General features: G+C 33.8%; 2 protein-coding genes across 2 annotated transcripts; both read left to right on the forward strand.

Annotated features, from left to right (window-relative positions):
- Positions 1-1,030: 1,030 nt before the first annotated feature.
- On the forward strand, positions 1,031-3,797 carry LOC139845339 (uncharacterized). Its single transcript, XM_071835592.1, has 2 exons — positions 1,031-1,292; positions 3,531-3,797. Exons 1-2 carry the CDS (start codon positions 1,120-1,122, stop codon positions 3,658-3,660), a joined length of 303 nt encoding a protein of 100 aa, XP_071691693.1. The 5' UTR covers positions 1,031-1,119; the 3' UTR covers positions 3,661-3,797.
- A 4,803-nt stretch (positions 3,798-8,600) lies between these two features.
- LOC139840340 (uncharacterized) lies at positions 8,601-12,658 on the forward strand. Its single transcript, XM_071830607.1, has 7 exons — positions 8,601-8,756; positions 9,581-9,682; positions 10,101-10,215; positions 10,504-10,619; positions 10,770-10,955; positions 11,841-11,983; positions 12,361-12,658. The coding sequence occupies exons 1-7, from the start codon at positions 8,626-8,628 to the stop codon at positions 12,540-12,542; spliced, it is 975 nt and encodes a 324-aa protein (XP_071686708.1). The 5' UTR covers positions 8,601-8,625; the 3' UTR covers positions 12,543-12,658.
- The last annotated feature ends 10,224 nt before the right edge of the window (positions 12,659-22,882 follow it).

The following is a 22,882-nucleotide window of genomic DNA, read 5'->3' on the forward strand; positions in this document are numbered from 1 at the left end:
ACCTTTGATTGCAAGTTTTACAATTCTAGTAAACTTGTTCTTGTTGTTTTTCATTGGTATAACCTCAACGAACTCTACATCATTACTCGAAGGCCCTCTTGTCATATTCTTGTACCCTTGTTCATCTTTACAAACCACAATATAGCCATACAGTCCCCATGTCGAAACCGAAGTAATAGCTATATCTCTGTTCTTAAGCCAATTAAACAGTTTTAACCCTTTAATTGGAACCTTATCCACTATTAGTGCCGTCAAGTGTAACTTATACAACACCTCCTGACTACTCTCCAAATAAATCTTCGATAGCGAGATTGCGGGTTGCTTCATGAAAACATTCTGTTCGTGCACTTTCTGTGATTGATTGACCTGTTGGAATTTAGTCGGACCCACCAAATGACTAATGTTTATGTTCAGCTCTTTCTTAACGTATCCCACATAAATTGACCGCTCATTAAAGACTTTACCTTTCATCACTTTTAAAGCATTTGTTGCTTGAATTAGATTTTGAAATTTAATAAAGGCAAAACTCCTATCATGTTTCCAGGAGATGCCCTCAATCACTCCGAATCTACAGAAGTTTGAATGAATTAACTCTTGATTTGTGAATTTCGATAATCCACCTAAGAATAGAGTCGATTTTTGGGGGTTTACATGGGTTTTAGTTTGATTCTGGTTTGGAATGAATTGTGAAGATTGTTGTTGTTTTTGTTTAATTGGGATTGAATTACGGTAGGATGGTTTGAAATTTGGATGAACTTGCTGTACGGATGGAGAGGTTTTAGAATACATAACGGTATAATTAGTATGCAATAAACACTTGTATCAAATATGCATTTATTTAAATCATCACACGGATCAAATTAAATGAATATTGCTTCGCATAGGAAGTTAATTGTTATCCTTAACTCAAAGAATATTTTCTTTCATACTTTTGTCCCTCAACTTTCACTAAAGTACAACATCAGCCCTTCCTTTTACATTAAATCACCTCCTAGTTAATTAATTAAAGCAATTATCCCAAATTAAAAATGGAGAAGTTGCGTGGCTTCCTGATAACAAGCATATAGCTGAAAGAGTTAAAATTCCCAAATATTTCAAAAATTTGCGGTGAGATTAAATATGGCGAAGGTGGAAAACGAGCAAACGATGGGACTCAAGAATAAGGATAGAGAAAGTGAAGATATCGTATGCAAAAGGTGTAAACAAACCTACACCAGATCTTCAAACAACAATACAGCCTGTCGATTTCATCCTTCTTTCTTCGTCTGCCGACGTCACGACGACCAGAAAAGGTATATTTCCTAATCCTAGATTTTGCTTCTTTTTTTAAATATCTATTCATAGAATATTAGCAACCTAACAGCTAGGGTTAGTACAAATTTTCATATGATGGATTTAAATACGCAGTTAAGTAGTGCTTGAAACTTGAAAGGTTGCAAATTTATTGGTTAGACTAAACGGCAGCAGTGTGTCAGTGCGTCACGCATAACTCATAGTGTGCATAATGGTTTGTAGCCAATGTTGTAACAAACTCCGATAACTCCCGATTAATCCCCTCCGATTACTCCCTTTTAGAGCAGCCGGTTCCGATATTTCAAAATCCGTTTAATTAATTGGTAAACATCGGTTAATGGTTCAAAACTGAATTTGTTGATCATAGCCGGTCAAAGTCAACATTGATCAACATTTTAATACAAAGTTAAATTAGAATTATAGAGTTTTTGAACAAATTGAGCTAGTTTAGACAATTATGTTAAAGTTTTTGTTTACGTTTATGGTTTTCATGATTTCATCTATATTTACACAAGATTTTTAAATTTATTATCTAATAGTATAAAAAGTACGGTCCGATTAATCCCAGTTAATCCCCAAATGGGGCAGGTTCAAACGAGAACCAAAAAAAGGCGAGAACTGCGAAACTTTTTAATTTCATAGTTTGTATGCATTTAAATGCAACAAATTAAATGCAAATGTTAATTAATGTTCACATCATTGACAAACATATGTTCATTACCACAAATTACATCTTAAATTGTTAATTATATATCTGTTCACATGTTAAACAAATAAGTATGCACATGTTAACAGAAAACTATATATTTGATTATATAGGTAAAATATAAGTTTTTTCAAACTATTTTATGTTCATTTTTACTCTCCATCAACATTTATGGGTGATTCAATCTATTCACATGTGAAAATATTTGTAAATTAAAAGTTCTCGCAGTTCTTGCTCTTTTTGTGGTTCTCGTTTGAACTTTTGACATCCCCAAATTGCCGATTACTCCTTCCAAAGTCTCGACCGATTACTCCCCGAATATCGTTTTCTGCAACCTCGGTTGTAGCCATCATCCACGAATATCGTTTTTTGCAACCTTGGTTGTAGCCATCATCTCAGCTGATACATAGCAGCCAACGCTATAAAGCCTCATCTGGCACCACAGGTGTTAAATTATAGCACAACAACATTGACCAATCACGCCCGGGGTGTGGTATTGAGAGGTAAAATAACGTAGACAATGAAGGTAGAGAGATTGCAATGTATAGCAGTTGTTACAAATCGGTATAACCTGAGTTATAACAATAAAAATTAAGATCGGGAAAAGTGATAAAATGAGGGGTAAAAACACAGTGTGTTTCATTCCTATATTTGACATTTTCTATAGCAAATTGCGCAAATATGTGTTGTATTTTCATGCATAGAGTTACTGAGTTAGGTGCCTTACCACTTTTAGTCATAACTAGAGGTGACAATTTTGATCTATTTATTTATAAATGGTTAGATTTGGGTTATGCTTTACTTTAACAGGGGGTTAAAGTAAAGGACTTAACTGAATACGATTGTGATCGAACATGTTATAGCTCATCTGAAGTTTAATCATTATTAATCATTAATCATATGTATTAAAAAACACCTAATTTGAAAAGTTGTATGAGCATACTTTTTGATAATCATATATAGCACTATGGTTATCTATATCAATAAAAATCATATAAATGGATAACTTGTTATGAATTCGCTTGACCATTTTGACCTTTGCCGTCCCTGGATATAACAGAAACTTGTAATATCTAGTTAGGTTCAAAGATTAAATTTGTGACAATATAGTAACACAATAAATGTTCTGGCTCGTTTTGACTCTGTTTTTGGGCACTGTTACCTCAGAAAGTGTGGAACCGCAATTTTAAATCCTTCATCAAGGCACCTCTCCTGTATTTTCATTAAGTTAGAAGCATACGGGTTGTTGATTTTTACATTACTTGATTAGAAACAAGTCAACAACCATATATATTTTTTCTCCTTATATTTCTATTTCGCCTATGTAGCAAAATGAAAGCCTAAAGGAGTTGAAAAGCTTTGTTTCGGCTGAATTTATATAACCGTTGTGTTTTTTTTATATAATAACCTAGTATCTCTCTCTCTCTCTCTCTCTCTCTCTCTCTCTCTCTCCCCACTATTTGACATAGATTTTAAGCTGAAATCATATCGTTAATGTATAGATACCCTGTATGTTTCTTCTTTCCTACAGGTACTATGAATTGGGACCTGATGATCCACCGTATGCTGCAAAATTCTATGATTGTTGTGGAGCAGAGGAACCCAATGCATCTGGTTGTACCACCAGTTTTCATCTCTCTTATGATGATGATGATGCCTGAAAGAGTATATGTATTTAAAGCCTGAGCCTAATATACGTATATAGCTTTTTTGTGTAGTAATAAATCAATCAAAATATGATCTCTTATCTATGTTACTCATGTTTCAATCCTTGATGTTTTTAATTTACTTTTTTCCATCTAGTATAGTTATATCAATTGATACAAAGGTCTTTTTGCTGTCCCAATCATTTATGCTTACCTATGTTTAGATTTTTAGAGAATTTAGCAGTTTGAGTGTTAGGAGCTTTATTGTTTTGTTTTTAAGTACACGTAATGTTGCTTCTCACAATATTCTGAGATTGCAATACATTTTTTAACAAATCCCAAGTTTGTTAAACAGCATATTGAGGCATTGAACCATCCACAAAATAAGCAAAAAACGTTACTACTTCATAGCAACATATGGGGTTTATCTTTTCTAGAGTTGTCTTATAAACAACGTTGGTTTGTTCGACTAAATGAAGCTTACTTTCGATATGGTGGATACATGGACCCCTGGTCTAACAATACACACACACTCTTAATTGAAACGAACAGTCTATGATCAGGTGAAGTTTGTAGTAGGAAAAGAACAATCGTCTAGAATTAGATTGTAAAATGGAAGGTAAGTTGCAAAATTATGCTGATATATGTATTGAACACAAAAAATGCTCCTTATATCATGTGAGGCGTTCCTAACACAAGTTCACGTTTTGCCATGCTACAATGCCCTTGATGGGGTGTGGGTTGTGGCGAGAGCACGACCGAGAATAGAAAACGAGGTAAAACCGGGACCCACTTTTATTCTCACTCTCTCTTTTTTTTTTAATCTGAAAAGACATTAATTCTCATATTCTTAACCCTATTTAACCTCGATAACAACTTGATTTCAGCTGACAACAATTCATTTTTGACGAACAACTTTTTTAACCATTCTATATATATGCAATGACGGACCTTTCTTAGGGAAGGAGGGGCCCTCGCCCCCTCCAAAAAAATGAGTAGCTTATGGGATTTGTAGCGCTTTGAATTACAGACGTTTGGGCTTTTGAATCAACTAATGGGGTCCGTATGAAGGAGATATGACCAAATTAGTGAAGGCTCGCAGAATTTGCGAGTTGTCACCGTTCCATTATATGTCCTTCAAACGGACTCAGATTTAGTTGATCTGAGAGCTTAAACGCTCGTAACTCAACGGACTGCAAATTTCATAGTTATTATTACCTGAAATTAAGAGCCACGTGTCCTAGAGAGTGTGATGCCCCGTACAAAACCATCGTGTACGAATCATCAACAACAGGATCATTACAAGGTTAAGTACTATATGCGATTTCAAAAAGAGTTTGCATTCATAAATAAAGTGATGTCTAAACCAACATCGAATGTTTTACAATCCAAAAGCATGCTTCACTAAGTAGAAGCAAATAATAAGTGTATGTGACCACAATGGTCGTTACAAGTCATAGTTCAAAAGTACTAAAGTTTGAATGCAAGGTAAAGTAGTTCATGCGATGACAACTCTAAGCAGCGGGTGTCTACATCACGACTAGTACACAGCGGAAGCTAACCTCAAACACCTGAGAAAAACATGCTTAAAAACGTCAACACAAAGGTTGGTGAGCTATAGTTTAAGTATAACAGTAATATAAGGTAGGCCACGAGATTTCAGTGCTACAAAGAGCGTTTCAAAACAGTATGATAAAGTATATGTTAACCGTGGGCACTTAGTAACTAACTTAACGTTTATACCCCCTGAAAGTACACTTGGCAAGTGCGTATGTTTACGAAGTATTAAACACTCGTTAAATGCTAGCGCTACTAGCCCGAGTGGGGATGTCAAACCCTATGGATCCATATCTAAGATTCGCGTTCGCTGGTTCAAAAACCAATGACTAAACGTTACCGAGCTAAAGGGAATGTTTCTGCCGTTATATAACCCACACATATATAAGTTTAAGTACTCGTGCCTAGTATGTAAAACATAAAATCCGCATGCATTCTCAGTTCCCAAAATAAGTTAAAGTAAAAAAGGGAATGCTATAACTCACAATGATAAAGTAGTCGTAAAGTCGAGTCGGAAAAAGTGTGCAAGTAATCGGTCCGAAAGTCCTCAACCTAAGTCAAATAGTACTAAGTCAGTAAATCGTCCGAAAAGGTTTAAAAGTATGTAAATAAGGTCTTAAGGGTCATCATCATTCATTATCAAACAAAAGGCGTAAAGTAAGTTTCGTTTATGAAAGTAGTTTAAAACAAAGGCTGACTTCGATCAGTCACCACGGCCTCTACCCTAACTGAATTAAGGTGAGACCAGTGGCCATGGCTCCGTATATGAGTCCTTTAAGTGTGGTAAAATTTACAGAAGCAAACTCGTCTTCGTTTGACCGTGGCGACGGTCTAGGTGCGAGTAGGTCAGAAATTTCTGCACAACGTTAAAAGGACATAGTGACGATCGGAGGGCCATAAATCCTAAACCGTAACTCGGATTAAGACGAGTCCTATATGAAAAGTTATCTACTCGAACAGATATATTTGAAAATCATAATCACAACAGCCCAGGTCTACTGGTCTGTTACAGAAACCAGAAAACAGTAGGTAGAAGACAGAAAGCAGAAAAATAATGGGTTCCGGTGAGTTTGGTGCTTGATGTTCATCATGGTTCTCATCCTTGATACCCATAGCTTCAAGTGTACAACTCATTGATGTGTTTACATCATCTTTACCATGGTTTAACCATCATAACCCAAGTGCAAGTCTAAGACATGAAGCACAACTCACTTAAGTGTTGCAAGTGTTTTGATGAACCAAAGTTACATCAAAGTCTTAGATTTAGCACATACATGAAATGTAAAAGTAATACTAACTAAGTTTTGACAATTATGACACTAGTGTGAGTCTAAGACATGTAAATCAACTCACATAAGAGTTGTATGAAGTTGATGAACCAAAGTTACATCAAGGTCTTAGATCTAATACTTACATGAACTTTAAAAGTAAAAACAAGTTACAAACTTGAAGTAAACTTATGAAATCAAGATCTTAAGTAGTAGAACATAGTTCTTAGTTAGATCTTGAAGATCCAAGACTCCAAAGCCTAGATCAAGCATAAGTGTACAAAGTTATAGTTAAAGAAAGCTTATTTATGTGTTCTTGAACTTTCAAGTTAACTTTAAGTTCAAGATTAATGAGATCAAGGTTAACTAGTAACACTTGACCAATAATAACCAACAAACATGAATTTAAAGTGCAAGAATGAAGTGATAAATTAAATAAACAAGTAAAAGGTTCATGGTTGTTCATACTTTTAAAGATTCAACCAAAGTTTGATCTTTAAGAAAAAGTAAACCTTAAGTTTACTTCAAGAACTACAAGTATGATTTCAACACATGAACATTAATCTTTTAAAATTAACAAGTGTAGAACATAACTAGAAAGTTTATGTTCTTGTTGTTCTTGTTATAACAAGATAAAATGAAGAATCAAACTAACAAGTGTTGATTCTTGAAAGCTAGTAAGTAAGTAACAACAAGTAATTAACTAAACAACATGAACAAATTAAACAACAAACAAATGATGATGATGTAAGGGTGTTGGATTGGTTATTAACAAGAAAAGAAGAAGAGAAAATGCTTCAAGTTACTTACTATCTTTTAGAGAAAAAGAGAGAAAAGAAATGTTGCAAGTAAGAGTGTGAGTTGGAAATGAGAGATGCAAGTGAGTACTAGTGAACAAGTAGTTTAAAAAAAAAAATTTGAATCCCCACATGGCCATAAGGCCTTCGGCATTCAGCAGAAAAAAAGGGGGAATGGAAGAGTTTCTTGGTCACTTGCATGTAAAGTTCTTTAAAGTTGGTTAATGGATGGCATTTGCATGGAAACATGGTGTAACTAGATTCTTAATGCCATAAACTAACTAGTTACACTTACAAGTACTACTTACATGTCTAAGTGGGCTAGTTAATCCATATAAATGGGTAGGGTGGGCTTATAAGCCCAAGTTCAAGAGTCCATTAACATTAACAAGGTCCAAGTTCAATTAATTAACAAATTAATCCATATAAAGCCCAAGTAACTAACTAATAGTCTTAGTTAATTAAAATGATTAATAAAACTAATCATGAATGTAAATAATATTTGAAAATATTATTCGTGTAAGTTTCGTGTGTCACAAAGATATTTCGGGCATTTAAAAGTCAAGTACGGTTAATCATGGCAACAAGTAAATGTAATAACATACATTCGTTTAATCACAAGTATTAATAATAATAATTATTAATTAATGTTGAAAAATCCAGGGTCGTTACAGAGAGACCCTTTCATCTCTGGGATATCATCAACATACTCAAAAATAATATTTTACACCAAAATCATTTGATATTCTCATTGCTTTCTCAATTTTCATTCACCTCTGCTTTCTCTCCAGTAAAAATGAAACCTTAACATTATGTGAATGAAAATTGAGAAATGAAAGGTTGATGACCAGAATACCCTCAACCGCTTGGCACGCGGTATAACTTAACAATGAAACAGACGAAAATCTTACGGAGGGACGAGCTGTGAATCAATTAAAAACCTTGTCACCTTAAGGATCCAGAGTGCAAAAGAAAAAGTTTAAGGACGCAGAGTGAAATTTTGTACAAACTACAGGGACGAGCCAGCCATGTAATTTGTCTTCTCCCTTAAAAAATTGTGCTTGAAAGTTACATTTACGCACATTTGCTATTTTATACCCTCTAAATAATAATAAATGACCTTAACCATCTAAACATAAAACATGTTAAAGTATAAAATATCATAAGCTCATTGACCGACTATCCTTTTGCCCACGTCAATAATTTTCTCATTTTCTGACAAGTAGCTTAAATTTCCCCTGATTACTTACTCATATCAATCAATCTTCTTTTCAGTATTGATTATTCTCCGTCAGATATATATATATATATATATCTACTACTACTATATATCTATCACAGCGATCATTCAGCCATCAATGATGTGGACGGAAATAATATTCGGTGTGGTAATCTACCGGTTAGTACGCCGTTTCTTCTATGATGACGGTGAAGAACATATCGATTTTGGTACCACCGGTTCCAATGCTCTTTTCGCCGTCTCCGATCGGTATTCCAATTATTTACTCCGTGTTACTTACTCTCTAAGCTCCATTAGTTTTTTGATTAATTATTGATTATACTTTTTTTAACAGTAATTATATTGATTATTGATTATGATTATACTTTTAACAATATGAACTCTAGGTATATTTAGTAAAGATTTAAGTAGCTGAAACATTAGATTAGAGTTTGTAATAATAGTGTTTTTATCAATAGATAAACACTTTCTAGTGGTAGGATATATGCAGGTTCAGAGTTACTTATATTCAAACTGCCTTGTTCGTTTGAAGGCGTTACATAACCAGAATTGAATTTCACTTAGTGTTAGTTTTGGTTATCTTACATCTAATTATTTGCTTCTGCTAATTTAAAAGGAAAAAATTCAAGCAGTTTTAAACTTTTAATAGGAAATCTAAATGAGCCTTATTCTGTTAACTTACCATCACATAATCACTTTGCAAATGCAAATCCAAATCCAAATCCAAACACTCCAATGTGAGAATATTAATGGCCTTTGATCATCTGAGCTGTTTAATCTTATCCACAGCATAACATATAGATACTTGATTAAAGTTCTTATAATACAACGTGTTCTTGAGTTTCTGAGGTACCTAGGAATCTGAGAGAGTAGAATTTGCTTGATCCTCATTTTCTTTTTTATGGAAGTTTTACGTTGAGATCGAAGGATCTTTATACTGAATCATAGTTTTATGGCTTGACTGCACACGTAGAAACAGAGAGACGTTGATGAGTGAAAAAAGAAATTTAGATAAATGTGTACTTTTAACAATGATCATCTGTTTTGCTTATGTATGCAAACTGCATTTGTAGACTTCAAGCTCTATATGGTGGCAAAGCTTATGTCGGGCTTCGTATTCCTGACCCTGATACTGCTTCACGACAAAATATTGATTTGGTCCTCGTAACGAAAGGGTAACTTACATCTCACCTTTCCATTCGTATATTGACGTTTACAGTTGATTGTAATTCGTTCTTTATAATTAGACATAGAGGTGGAAATTTTGACAATTTTTTTAGTATTGGTTGATCTGGGATAATTTTTTACATTTAATGCATCAGAAAAATTAGCTTCAATTTGAATGGATCAAATGTGTTAAGAGTCTCTTAGGGTGTATTTCTAATGCATAAAACCTTGTAAGTCGTTTTATTCAGTTAAGTACATTTAATATAAAGTTGAAGTCATGTTTGACTAACTAGTTTTATAATTGATTAAAAGAAGTTTTGGACCAAAGATGTTGCGGTTATACCTGAACTGACCCATTACAAATCCATTTTACCACCTCTAGCTAGTCATAATAATCTTAGTACTATAAATGTTTTTTTATTCCAGGGAGGCAGTGGTTGTTTCTGTAACAAATGCTTCTGGGATTGTATCCATTGATGGGGATGGAACGTGGGTTTGCACCGATCGTTCTAAGAACAAAACAGAGCGTCTTCAGGATCCGGTGAAGATTATTTTCTGTTCTAATTTGTATATAAGTTGTGATATCGCTTAAATTTCATTCAATAATGCCTGATTATAGTACAAGCTTTTAGACACTAGTTAGTTTATATGCCTAATTTACTTATGAGCTGTCTAGTGCCTACGCGGGTAAATAGATAAGGTTTTTCTTATTCAAGCTACCCAGGGAGGGCAAGTATTTTCACTCAGATGTACACGATGGTTGTCTCTATTTACTAATTTATTGTTTGCTTCATTTCTTACATTACGATTATATTTTAATCCGCAATAGATGGTGGAGGCCAAAAAGCAAGTTGCAGTTCTTGAATCTTATCTTGAACAAAGGGGAGTTGCTCTTCCAAAGGGATATTTGTCCTGCAAGATTATTTGCCCCAACCCAAACTTTCGGTATGGATGAATGATTTCCCTTTTAAGTAGCTCATGCTGGTCACAAAATTTATCAACTACAAATGTCTTTACGTTGGTGCATAAAAACTCATTCTTATATTTTTATATGTTCTAGTGGTTTGGCTTGATCTATATTTGAAATATACGCAGCACCATCCATCCAGATTACTTTCCATTGGAGGTTGTAACTTATGAGCAATGGGCAGAATTGAAACCAGAGAAAAAGAGCATATCTGGCTGGATTAAAGGTGCTCTACGTAGTGATAATAAAGAAACACAGAAGTCAATACAACAGAACCTTAGTTTCATCCTTAGTACTGCTCCAATGTGGGACAGGTATATTGGTGTATTGTATTTTCTTTCTAGGAACAGAAATATCTTTTAAAATTTCTAGAGGTGGTGGGGAAATGGTAGGGTCGGGTAATGGGTAAAACCCGGATGGCTTTGGTCGACCCGAAAAGATTCTCTGTCCAGAATATGTATATTGTAAATAGTTGATATACTCAAATATGTTAAAAAGATTATATTACGTGAAATACTAATCTATATTTTTTATTAATAAGATTTTAAAGATCATATGCATTTTTCTACATGTAGTTTGACTATCGACCAAATCTTTTCAAGCTATTTCTTATTCTACTAGCTTGAACCATTAGGAATCGATTTGAGTCGTTCAGATGTAAGTGGGCCGAGTTTGCCATCTTGTCGATAGTAATCACTGTTGTAAAAACCACGATTACTCCCTTTTAAAAATAGACAGATCCGATTTTCCATAATCCGTTTGATTAATCTGCCAATGTCGGTTAATGGGTCAAAATCGGATTTGTTGGTCAAAGTCAACATTGGTCAAGATTGGTCAACATTTTAATATGAGTTAAAATTAGAATTTTAGAGTTTTTGAACAAATGAACGACTATGTTTATGTTTTTAGACAAATATGTTATAGTCTATGGTAATGTTTATGGTTTTCTTATATATTTACACATAATTTTAAAAGTTATTACTACTTATTTAAATGTATAAAAAGTCCACCCGATTAATCACTGAGTTGGCGATTACTCCCTCCAAAACCCCAACCGACTACTCCCCACGTAGCAAGTTTTGCAACCTTCATAGTAATTTAGTGTTATGTTAAACTAATTGTTTTGTGGTACTTTCTATAAATAAACAGGTGGCTAGCATGTAGCAACTCATTTTGTGTTTTTATCATTTCTCCTGCAGGTTGGAGCTAAAAAACAACAAACATATTTTAGGAGAATTTTTAGAATTCAAAGGGAAGAAAGATGATATCGCGTCTTTAAAAAATATAAAGAGATCGAAAGTTAGCCGTATGATCATCCAAAACACAAGCATGTTTGGTTTAGGTATATCCTAACAGCACTCGTCTGTCATATCTGTATTGGATCAAAGGTTCCTTATAGAGGTAGAATACTGGGTGGGTTGGGTTGACCCACGAAAACTTGTGACCGATTTTCGACCCTTCAAATATTTGATACGTCAATGTGATTATAGCGAACCATGATTTTACAAAAGTTCGTTTTAAACTAATACTTCCTACTAATTAAGTGATCTAGGAGTTTTTCATACCGTTGAATACGTTTCAGAATGCTTGTAATTTGTTTGGCTGAGTTAACTTTTTCACCTTTTGGTTCTAACCCATTTGGCCCTTGGAACTCGTTCATAGATAAATGGGTCAAAATTGTCCCTTTATTTAATGAGCTTCTGTTGTGACTGAATACAGCTAATTCAAAGCTTCAAGTTCTATATGCACCACGCGATTACAGAAATGAAGGAGCTTCCAGTTACGAGTGGAATGATGTAACAGTTAGATCGAGTACAGAGGTGTTGTTTCAGCTTCAAGAGACGGCTAAAATTCAGAAAGTTAAATTGTCATCAATTATGTCTATGTCATTAAGCCCTTGATTTTCATGTGATGGTCGTATGATCAACTATATACGAAGCGAGAAATATATAGCCATGTGATGTAAGTCTTGATACAATGTAATTTTTGCGCATATATGAATATGAATATTGATGCTTGGTAGGGTTGCTTATCCTTTAGTTAAATTTAGTCAACATCCGATTAATCCCTGATTAATCCTTCCAAGGGCCCGACTGATTAATCCCTGAAAAGCGGCTTTTTACAACCCTGTACGTGGCAGACACGCTCCCCATGACTTGATTCTCTTGTTGTTGTTGCTAATGTAGCTATAAACCCTCATCTGGCACCACAAATGTTAGGTTCTCACCACAAATGGTTTTATACTTGTATACCACAACAAAAACAACATTACCAAATCCTGCCCGGGGCGGGGTATGGGGAGGCCCGATGGTATAGACTGCAATGTATAGCAGTTGTTACAAATTGGTATAAACTGAGCAGCAACAATAGAAACTAAGATCGGGAAAAATGATAAATGAGAGATAAAAACACAGTTCGTTTCATTCCTATATTTGACATTTGCTATAGCAAACTGCACAATAATATGCTGTATTCTCGTGTGTAGAGTTAGGTCCTTACCAACTTGGTCATAACTAGGGGTGACAATTCTGATCTATTTACGTATAAATGGTAGGATTTTGGGTTATCCTTTACTTTAACAGGGGTTTAAAGTAAAGGACTTGGCTAAAATACGATTAAAGCTCAACTGAAGTTTAATCATTATTAATTATTAACCATTAACCATATTTATTAAAAAAAATTCTAAATTAAAATGTTATATGAGCATAGTTTTTGATAATCATTATGGTTATCTGTATCAAATATCAGTGGAAGTCATATAAACGGATTACTTGTTATGGGTTGGCTTGACCGTTTTGACCCATGGCCCTATCCTGTATTTTCATTGGTTACGGAAGTGAGGAGCACTTCGCTTGTTGATTCCTACATTAATGGATTAGAAACAACCATGTATATTTTTCCCCTTATATTTTTATTTCGTGTATGTAGCACAATGAAAGGCTGGAGGAATTGAAAAGCTTTGTTTTTACTGAATTCATATAACCGTAGTGTTTTTTTTATATAAAAGACTAAATCAATCAAGATATGCTCTTATCTATGTTATTCATGTTGCAATCGTTCATGATGTTTTCAATTTATGTAATCGTATTTTTAATTAAGGTAATCGTATTTTTAATTTACGTAATCGTATTTATATTTATTTATGTAGTTGTATTTTTATTTAATTTATGTATTTGTATTTTTTATATATAGTAAACTTTTATTTTAATTTATTTATTGTATTTAAATAATAATTTAAATGGGTTAAAGTTTGGAGTGAGAGTGTAAAATATGAAGAGGTTAGTTAAAGGAATGTTAAAGTTTTTTTGTTGATGTGACGCTGATGTAGAAAAGAGAATTTCTGTTAAAAGCGGTTAAGATGGGGAATGGTCTGTGAAATTTTTTTGGGTAAATGTGTTTGATTTACATATTAAAAAAAAAAATGGGAGGAGAGGAATATGACGGAAATACCTGACTCATGCAATGCACATGAATTAGTTAACGAGGTTCTACTAACGGTTGTTAGAATGATACCGTTAGAATGAGGAACCAACTGTGTATTTTACAATACTTGGGTGATAACCAAATCAAAAACATATATTAATGACAAATATGAAATTTGATTCAAACGTTAAGGATCAACCATGTAACTTTGTAAAAAGAATTGTCACCACGTCAAATCATAAACCCGATTAACAAAGTTTGCTCAAATTTTTAAGCCCAATAATGAGCTGGACTTGAACCCTTTCAAAGATTACATGATCTCGTTTAGTCTTTTTCTTATTTTGAGAAAAAAGAATGTCATATAGTATTCGTGGGGTTCAGGGTTTATATGCGTCATGTTCAATGGTCATATGCGTAGCCACACATATGAAGTACGCACTATAACAACAACAACAACAACAAAACCCAATACCACATGAGTGGTGTATGGGGCGTGTGAGATGTAAACAATCCTTCCCCTAACCGAGAATAAAAGAGAAGTCATTTCTCCACCCAGAGTGAAACTTATAGTGAAATACGCACTATAAGTTGCATGAATATGCATTGTGGAAGTAACAAATGTTTGCGCAAAGGTTAGCGATGACTCGCAAGAATTAGCGGGTAATGCGCAAAAACTGTTGGTAACAAAGCGCAGCCAACATAAAGTCAGAAAACCATAAATAAGAGTTCGTGCATTCATTTGAAGGTTGTTGAACTTTAATTCTTCGAGAGCATATTGTTACTATTATGTTCATTCGAGTCATTCATAATTAATCCAAGGTAATTACAAGGTTCAAGCTGGGACATGGTGATTGATGATTCTAAAACAACTTTTTAGAATCAAAGACGATCATAGGGTCTCTTTTAGAGACTAAAACGTCAAAACAACATCAACCTCGTTGTACTCGATCTTGACTTAGCTACAATAGGTGAATTTAGGCTCGATCATTCAACAAAGGTATTTCATGATCTTCTTTTGTTTTTGTAATGGTATTAACTAACCCTAATGATCAAAGGTATTTCATGATCTTCTTTTGTTTTTGTAATGGTATAAACTAACCCTGAATTTCACAGTGAATCAATGCAAGACTGCGAAAAAGTTTATTTTTTTTTATATTTAAGTCGATCAATTATTAGAATTATGGTCTTCTACATCAACACTAATTAACTGTCTTCATTCACTAATCTTGTAATAATGGCAAAGGTACGTATTACATCTTATGATAATTATCTCGTCATCTTCATCTTATGATTTACGGTATATGTAAGGTGGTTTGTTTTGCATACCAAATGTTTGTTTTTATGTCACAAATATGATCCATTTAACGTGTGTGTTATCTTGGCATATGAGTAGTTTGTAAATGCATTCCATTTGTATTTATGATGGAATCACAACCACTAATTATAACTAATAACTTGATAAGAGTTTCTATATACAACATATTATTCTTTCTATTGTTGACTTTGAATGGGTTCTATAAGCCGATACATATCAAAAACATTGTTATGAATTGTTTTGGTGTACTTCTAAAACTTGCTTTTACTCTGTTTTACTTTGTTCTACTTTATATTTTGTTGATAGTCCTCCTTGTTTTGTAAGGGAAATGCTAGCATCTGACAATATGATTCTACATTGACTATTTGCTATACTTATAACGTCGGTAGACAAGTTTTGTGAGTACTTTTACAATGTCAAACAAATTATAGACTAATCTTTATCTACAAATGAATTATCAAAAGAATCTTATTACCCTATCTCTAGAATCTTATTTATCTCTTCTCATGAAGTTCTGATTTTTTTTTCTTTTGAGAGAGTGTAGCATGATCATTAAAAAAAAAAAAAAACAAAAAAAAAAAAAAAAAAATACTGTAATGAAATAATTTTTTTGATCGCAAAAGACAAGAGTGCTTGTCTGCTTGGTGAAGAATGATTGCAAGTTCTTCCGTATACCCTTGAGAAATTACTTAATAACATATACCATCTGTATCATTATCATGATGGTTTATTTCATTGGCAGTGCAACATTCTCACCTTATATGTTGCTCTCCACTCCAATCTTTAATTGAAGGTTCTTTTGGGTTTCTATAGCATGGATGGAAAGTTGGTTGGTCCATAGTATCATATCGTATTTTTCTAACGTTATTAATCGTATGGTAATGACCTCCACAAAGTGACCGGGCAACTTATGTACGGAATTGGACGACACAAAAGTGTTCGGAAAACCTTCGACTCCACCGAAACAAATCAGAAAAACTTCGAAGCCAAATCGAAAAAGGGAATGATGAGTGCAAACTCACCCATCCTTGGGCAAGAAGATATGATGCTAGTGAAACTTTCTCGATCGGAATACACCATAACACACCAAAGGGGCCGAATTCGCTTGAATGAGGAATAGCGCGTTTAAGTTAACTAAAAAGCCTTTACCTTGTAATCCACTAAAGGGACATGATCCACAATCAAAATACTCATCTAAAAGATTTGATCAAACATATTTCCGCCAATCATTAATAGGGTAGGTTGCCGTTAATAAGCCTGAGTGCGAAGATAACTTGGGTGAAGTTGGGGGTGACTAGATGTTCGCTCTCCGGTGCGGATACCGTGAATAACCCAGTTGAAGATGAGAATCTCTAAGGGGTGGCGGACAGCTAGCCGATATATAAGAGTACTTGAATTGGTTTGGACCGTGTGCTGAGTTGATAAGCGAGTGATGAGGGGATACTTCTAGAAAGAGAAAGTATCTTGGCTCATTAATAGTGATGTAACTTGACTTGTTTCAACTTGTTGTTTTGGGGAATAACAGTAGCATATTTATAGGCAAGCATTAGGGTTTATGTTGTTCTTGGGCCTTGTTATGCTGATGTGTCATTCTTTGTTGAGCTTCGGCCAACATTGGGAGTTGGGCCCAAGCCTTATTGTTTGTGTTGAGCTTATGTGGCACACACATGTCATGTGTGCGCAGTGTCATGTAGCCGGATCTGTACGTGCCAGTGCCCTTATACCAGACAGACAGTTTCCTTGCACTAACACGTGTACAGAATTTGTCGGGTGATGGGCTTATACATGTACATTGCCATAAGATGGTCTAAAATGTCGGGCTTATGTACGTACGCTGTCGGGTGACGGGTCATGCGTACGTACTGCCGGATGCTTGGTCCTATTTGCACTCACTGCCTATAGGCGGGCATACGAGTATTTATTGCCGGTTGACGGGTTTACGTCAGTACACCGCCTTCATCCAGGGCCGTTGACGGATCATGGAAGATAATCCTAGCCTTACGAACTGCTAGGTTGATGACGTTGTGTAAATGTCATCTAACTTTCGTCTGTTGTAAGTAGTATACTTGTGTGAATTACGTTTAACGGTTAGAGTTATTCGTTATGCGTATCATTAATCTACCACCACATCATTAGGAGAAAAGCTGTAAGACCCTAATCAGTTTGTACAGCAGTGTAATTATGTTACATAGAGTGTGGGTGATGTTGTGCAGTTAAACAGAAGTCACTGAGTGAGCTGAGCCTAGTGCGCGCCGCGCACACTAAAGGGAGCGCGCCGCGCACCCCTTACTGTAGCCGGGTTCCAGCTTTTTAAATCAGATATTTTGATGGGCATTTTGGTAAATTCACTTATGGACGGGTTAAAGACAGATAGGTCAGTTTGGGGAGCACCATTACTCCATTATCAACAACCTTATCACTTTAACTTTAATTCTAGAGAGAGATTGTGATTTTTGAGAGAGAAGGCTTAAATCCAAGAGGAAGGAGCTTGTTTTGGGTTAAAGTTCAAGCATTAAAGTCGTTCATCTTATCTCTAGCTTCGTTGTGGTATGTTCTAATTTTATTTTCCTTACTTTGATTTAGTGTAAGGGTTAGGGTTTGAGTAAATGATGAACACAAAACCCATTATTGGTGATTTTGGGTGTTCTTGGGTAAAATTGAGTCTCGAATACTAATTGGTGACTAGTCTAGGGTTTCAAAGTATTAAATGATGTTTATGAACCCTAATTGGTGAGTTAATTGCTAACACACCTAGTTATTTAGTAAATGGGTGTTGGTTAGTTAGTGGATGACCCGAAATGGGTGTGTTGTCTTAAAATGGTTATTTGGGTAATAAATTGACCTAGTTTGGAAAGATGGGTATGAATTACCCTAATTATGTATTAGTTGGTATTGTTGGACCTTAATCACTAGCTTTAAAGTGATTAGTGGTGGTCTTGACTTTAATTGGGCGGTTTTGGTATAAATGGGCGATTTAATACATTAAGTCATTAAATGCTCATGTGTAAGTGTGATAGTGTTCCAAATGAACATATATTTAGTAGCAATATCGTTCCAATATGTAAAGTTTTTAAATGTAATTTCCTTATTTTTAGTTGTAATAGTTAAATAAATAAGTGCGAAGACGAAAGACGCAAATCGCTCGAAAATGAAGATTTAAAGACAAAAACGAAGATTTGAAAGACCAAAACGTCCAAAAAGCTCAAATGTACAAGATACAATCAAAAAGGTTCAAATTATTGATGAAGAACGTCTAAAAATGACAAGAGTACAAGTTACAAAACGCAAAGTACAAGATATTAAATTATACGAAAGGACGTTCGAAAATCCGGAACCGGGACATGAACCAACTCTCAACGCTCGACGCAACGGTGTAAAAATTACGAGTCAACTATGCACAAGAATAAAATATAATATTTAAATAATTCATAATAAGAATAATATTAAATAATAAAAAGTTGTTAATTGAGCATAGTTCAGGGGTCGTAAATGAAAATTCAATTTCTAATTTGCCTATAAAAGGCTATATTACGTTCGATGAAGAAGAAAGAATTTTTCTCCGATCTTTTTTTTCTTCGATCAATTATCAATATCAATTATCAATATCTATATTCTATATCTCTATCATAATGTTAATGTAATAAGATATAACAATAATCTTAATTTTAAGTTTAAATTATGATAATAATAAGATTTATGATAGAGATCATTTGAGTGTGTAAGTCGAAATTCTGTCCGTGTAACGCTACGCTATTTTTAATCATTGTAAGTTATGTTCACCCTATTTACATTAATGTCTCGTAGCTAAGTCGTTATTATGCTTATTTAAAATGAAGTACTCATGATGTTGGGCTAATTACTAAAATTGGGTAATTGGGCTTTGTACCATAATTAAGGTTTGGGCAAAAGACCGACACTTGTGGAAATTGGACTATTGACTATTAATAGATGGGGGGTATTGTCTAATTGAGTGACAACTCATTGGAGTCTGTCGAACCTATCTTCAAATTAATTATCCTAATAATTAATAATGATTATGGTTGTCCTATTTAGTGATGTTCATATGGAATCTGTTATAATCATTTAATTAATCAATTGGGTTGGGTAATTGATTATTCATTCTGATCAAGTGGATGAATTAATATTCATAAACTAATTAAAACAGGGGTGGATTACATACAGTGATAACTGGTGTAATTGTTGACAGAAGTGATAACTGCGTCACAGTTTAAATCCTTAATCAGTTGGAATATTTGACTTCGGGTATAAGGGTAATTTGACGAGGATACTCGCACTTTATATTTATGACCGATGGACTATTATGGACAAAAACCAGATAGACGTATCAAATAAACCAGGACAAAGGACAATTAACCCATGGTAATAAATTAAAATGAACACGTCAAACATCATGATTACGGAAGTTTAAATAAGCATAATTCTTTTATTGTATTTCTCATCGTATCTTTATTTACTGTCATTTTATTACTCGCAATTTTATTTACTGTCATTTTATTTATTGTCATTATTTTACGCACTTTAATTATCGTCATTTATCTTTGCGCTTAAAATATAGAATCGACAAACCGGTCATTAAACGGTAAAACCCCCCTTTTATAATAATATTACTACTTATATAATTATATATATTTTGTATAAATATAGTTTTTAAAAATATAGTAAGTATCACCAGCTCCCTGTGGAACGAACCGGACTTACTAAAAACTACACTACTCTACGATTAGGTACACTGCCTATAGTGTTGTAGCAAGGTTTAGGTATATCCCATCCGTAAATTAATAAAACTTGTGTCATATTTTGTAGTATTTCCTAGTAAAAATAATACTATTTCGTACCCTCACGCTACATCATCAAGTTTTTGGCGCCGCTGCCGGGGACGCTAAAACGCTATATTTTTAATTATAATAATATTGAAATAAAATATAATAATATAATAATATTGAAATAGAATATAATAATATAATAATATTGAAATAGAATATAATAATATATTAATATTTTAGAATCAAAATTTGATACGTAAAGTTTTAAAAAGTCGTATTTATTAAATACTTCAGGGGTATATTATGTAACTTATAATTAATAATTTCTATCATGTCGCTTTCATGTGAATAGTAAATTAATTAATTTATTTTCATTTACTATTCATGAATAGTAAATGAATTAAAAAAAATCGTTTTTTTTTAAGAAAAAAAATCATTTTTTTTTATAAAAAAAAACAAAAACGTAAAAAAAAAACAAAAACGTAAAAAAAAAAAAAATTCGTTTTTAAAAAAAAAAAAAAAAATTGTTTAAAAAAAATCGTTTTTTTAAAGAAAAAAAAATTCGTTTTAAAAAAAAATTGTAAAAAAAAATCGTTTTTTTAAAAAAAAAATTTTAAAAAAAAAAATTTTTTTTTAAAAAAAAAAATTTTAAAATCCTTAAAAAATGAAATAAAAAAAAAATTAAAAAAAAAAGTTTTGTTTTTTTTTTTATTACCTTTAGATTTTTAGACTCTAGTTACAATTTTTAGTATTAAGTTTAGTTTTGCCATAGTTATTTTTATTTCTAGATTTTTAGGCTTTGCCGTAAAATTCCTTAAGTGCTTATTCCTTAGACTAAGTTTTAGGTGCTTTAGAATTTTGCGACGCCGTTTTTTCGCGCTATTTTCTTTTTTTTTTTTTTTTTTTTGACGCTTTTACCTATGTATCAATTACAATTCCAATTAGTAATCTCTATTTGTAGTTTTAATTTTAAGATAGTGATAGTTATAAGGTTGGATTAACCGCGTGTTTACAAACCACTCTTCGTCTTTTTCATTTTTCGACACTTTTCGACGCGCACTCTTTTTCTCTCTTATTTCTCGTCATTCTAGTTTTTAGGACTTAGAATTTTTTCTACTTCTTCTCTAAATTTCTTAAAATTACGAAAATTTATTTTAAGTGGTTAAATTGATAGACATCAAAATTTTCTGGTTCGTAGTAATAGTTGGATTTGTACGTGGACCGGGTTATTGGAGCCAAACAGTACTCAATTATATTGAGACCAAACGAATCCTGCCCCTCTGCTGCATCTTTTGGCTATTCGAAACGTGGGCAAAATCAGAAAAGTCTATTAATTGGACAACTTATATAAGTTTTTCTTATTTTTATAACTAATAGGATATTCTGTGAATGCACCGAGCAAAACGTTCACCACCTTTCATACGTTCACCACCTGTAACTCGATCAAGACATCTAGCAAATATTGTCGCCGTTGATTTTTCTTTAGAATCGTCATCTAGTCGAACAAGAACTCCAACTCAAATTTCCGATAATCCATCTTTTGAACCCGACTTCACAATTAAGAACCCGGAGCATATTCAAGGACAATTCCAAGATCCTGAACCACTAATTATTCCTCCTGAACCACAAACCGTTAAATCAGAGTCCTCTAGTGATTCGTATTCAACAAATTCAATTATGGAAGTAACGGAACCTCTAAGTATGGAAGATCGAATGAGAGCCACACGCACGGGCCAAGGTCACGCCATTATTAAGCCAGAAGTTAATGCGTCAGATTATGAAATCAAAGGACAAATTCTACACATGGTAACTAACCAATGCCAATTCAGTGGTGCACCGAATGAAGATCCTAACGAACACCTTCGTACGTTTAAAAGAATTTGTACACTATTCAAAATCCGAGAAGTGGAAGATGAGCAGATCTATCTCATGTTGTTTCCCTGGACTTTAAAGGGAGAAGCCAAAGATTGGTTAGAATCGTTACCTGAAGGGGCGATTGATACATGGGATGTTTTAGTTGAAAAATTTCTTAAACAATTCTTTCCGGCATCTAAAGCCGTGAGACTTCAAGGAGAAATTGTTACGTTCGCGCAAAAGCCAAATGAAACATTATATGAGGCGTGGACAAGATTCGGAAGGATGTTGAGAGGATGTCCTCAACACGGATTAGATACTTTTCAAATAGTACAAATCTTCTATAAAGGCGTAGACATCGCCACACGAAAAGACATCGACATAACAGCTGGTGGTTCCATTATGAAGAAAACCGCAACTGAAGCTTACAAAATTATTGATAACACAGCCTCCCACTCACATGAGTGGCATCAAGAAAAAGATATCTTTCGATCATCTAAAGCGGCTAGAGCCGATTCTAGCCATGACTTTGATTCCGTTTCAGCAAAAATAGATGCTTTCGAAAGACGAATGGAAAAGATGAATAAAGATATTCACGCAATACGAATCAGTTGTGAGCAATGCGGTGGACCACATTTAACGAAAGATTGTCACATTGAACCAACGATGGAACAACGAGAGAATGTTTCCTATATGAACCAAAGGCCGGAAAATAATTATCAGAATAATTATCAACCGCCAAAGCTAAACTTTAATCGAAATCAAAACATTCTTTACAATCCAAATGGACCCAACAACAACTCGTACAACCAACAAGGTCCGAATAACCAACCAACTCAAAAGAACACTTTCAATCAACAAAGAC

The sequence above is a fragment of the Rutidosis leptorrhynchoides genome, chromosome 4, assembly GCF_046630445.1.
Source record: "Rutidosis leptorrhynchoides isolate AG116_Rl617_1_P2 chromosome 4, CSIRO_AGI_Rlap_v1, whole genome shotgun sequence".
In the NCBI taxonomy this organism is placed as follows: domain Eukaryota; kingdom Viridiplantae; phylum Streptophyta; class Magnoliopsida; order Asterales; family Asteraceae; genus Rutidosis; species Rutidosis leptorrhynchoides.

Bases quoted from the DNA above. Each gene is read 5' to 3' on its own strand.
- LOC139845339 (XM_071835592.1), top strand. From the start codon at position 1,120: ATGGCGAAGGTGGAAAACGAGCAAACGATGGGACTCAAGAATAAGGAT. The intron at 1,293-3,530 runs GTATATTTCCTA...TCTTTCCTACAG, and splicing joins CGTCACGACGACCAGAAAAG to GTACTATGAATTGGGACCTG.
- LOC139840340 (XM_071830607.1), top strand. From the start codon at position 8,626: ATGATGTGGACGGAAATAATATTCGGTGTGGTAATCTACCGGTTAGTA. The intron at 8,757-9,580 runs GTATTCCAATTA...CTGCATTTGTAG, and splicing joins CTTTTCGCCGTCTCCGATCG to ACTTCAAGCTCTATATGGTG. The intron at 11,984-12,360 runs GTATATCCTAAC...GACTGAATACAG, and splicing joins CACAAGCATGTTTGGTTTAG to CTAATTCAAAGCTTCAAGTT.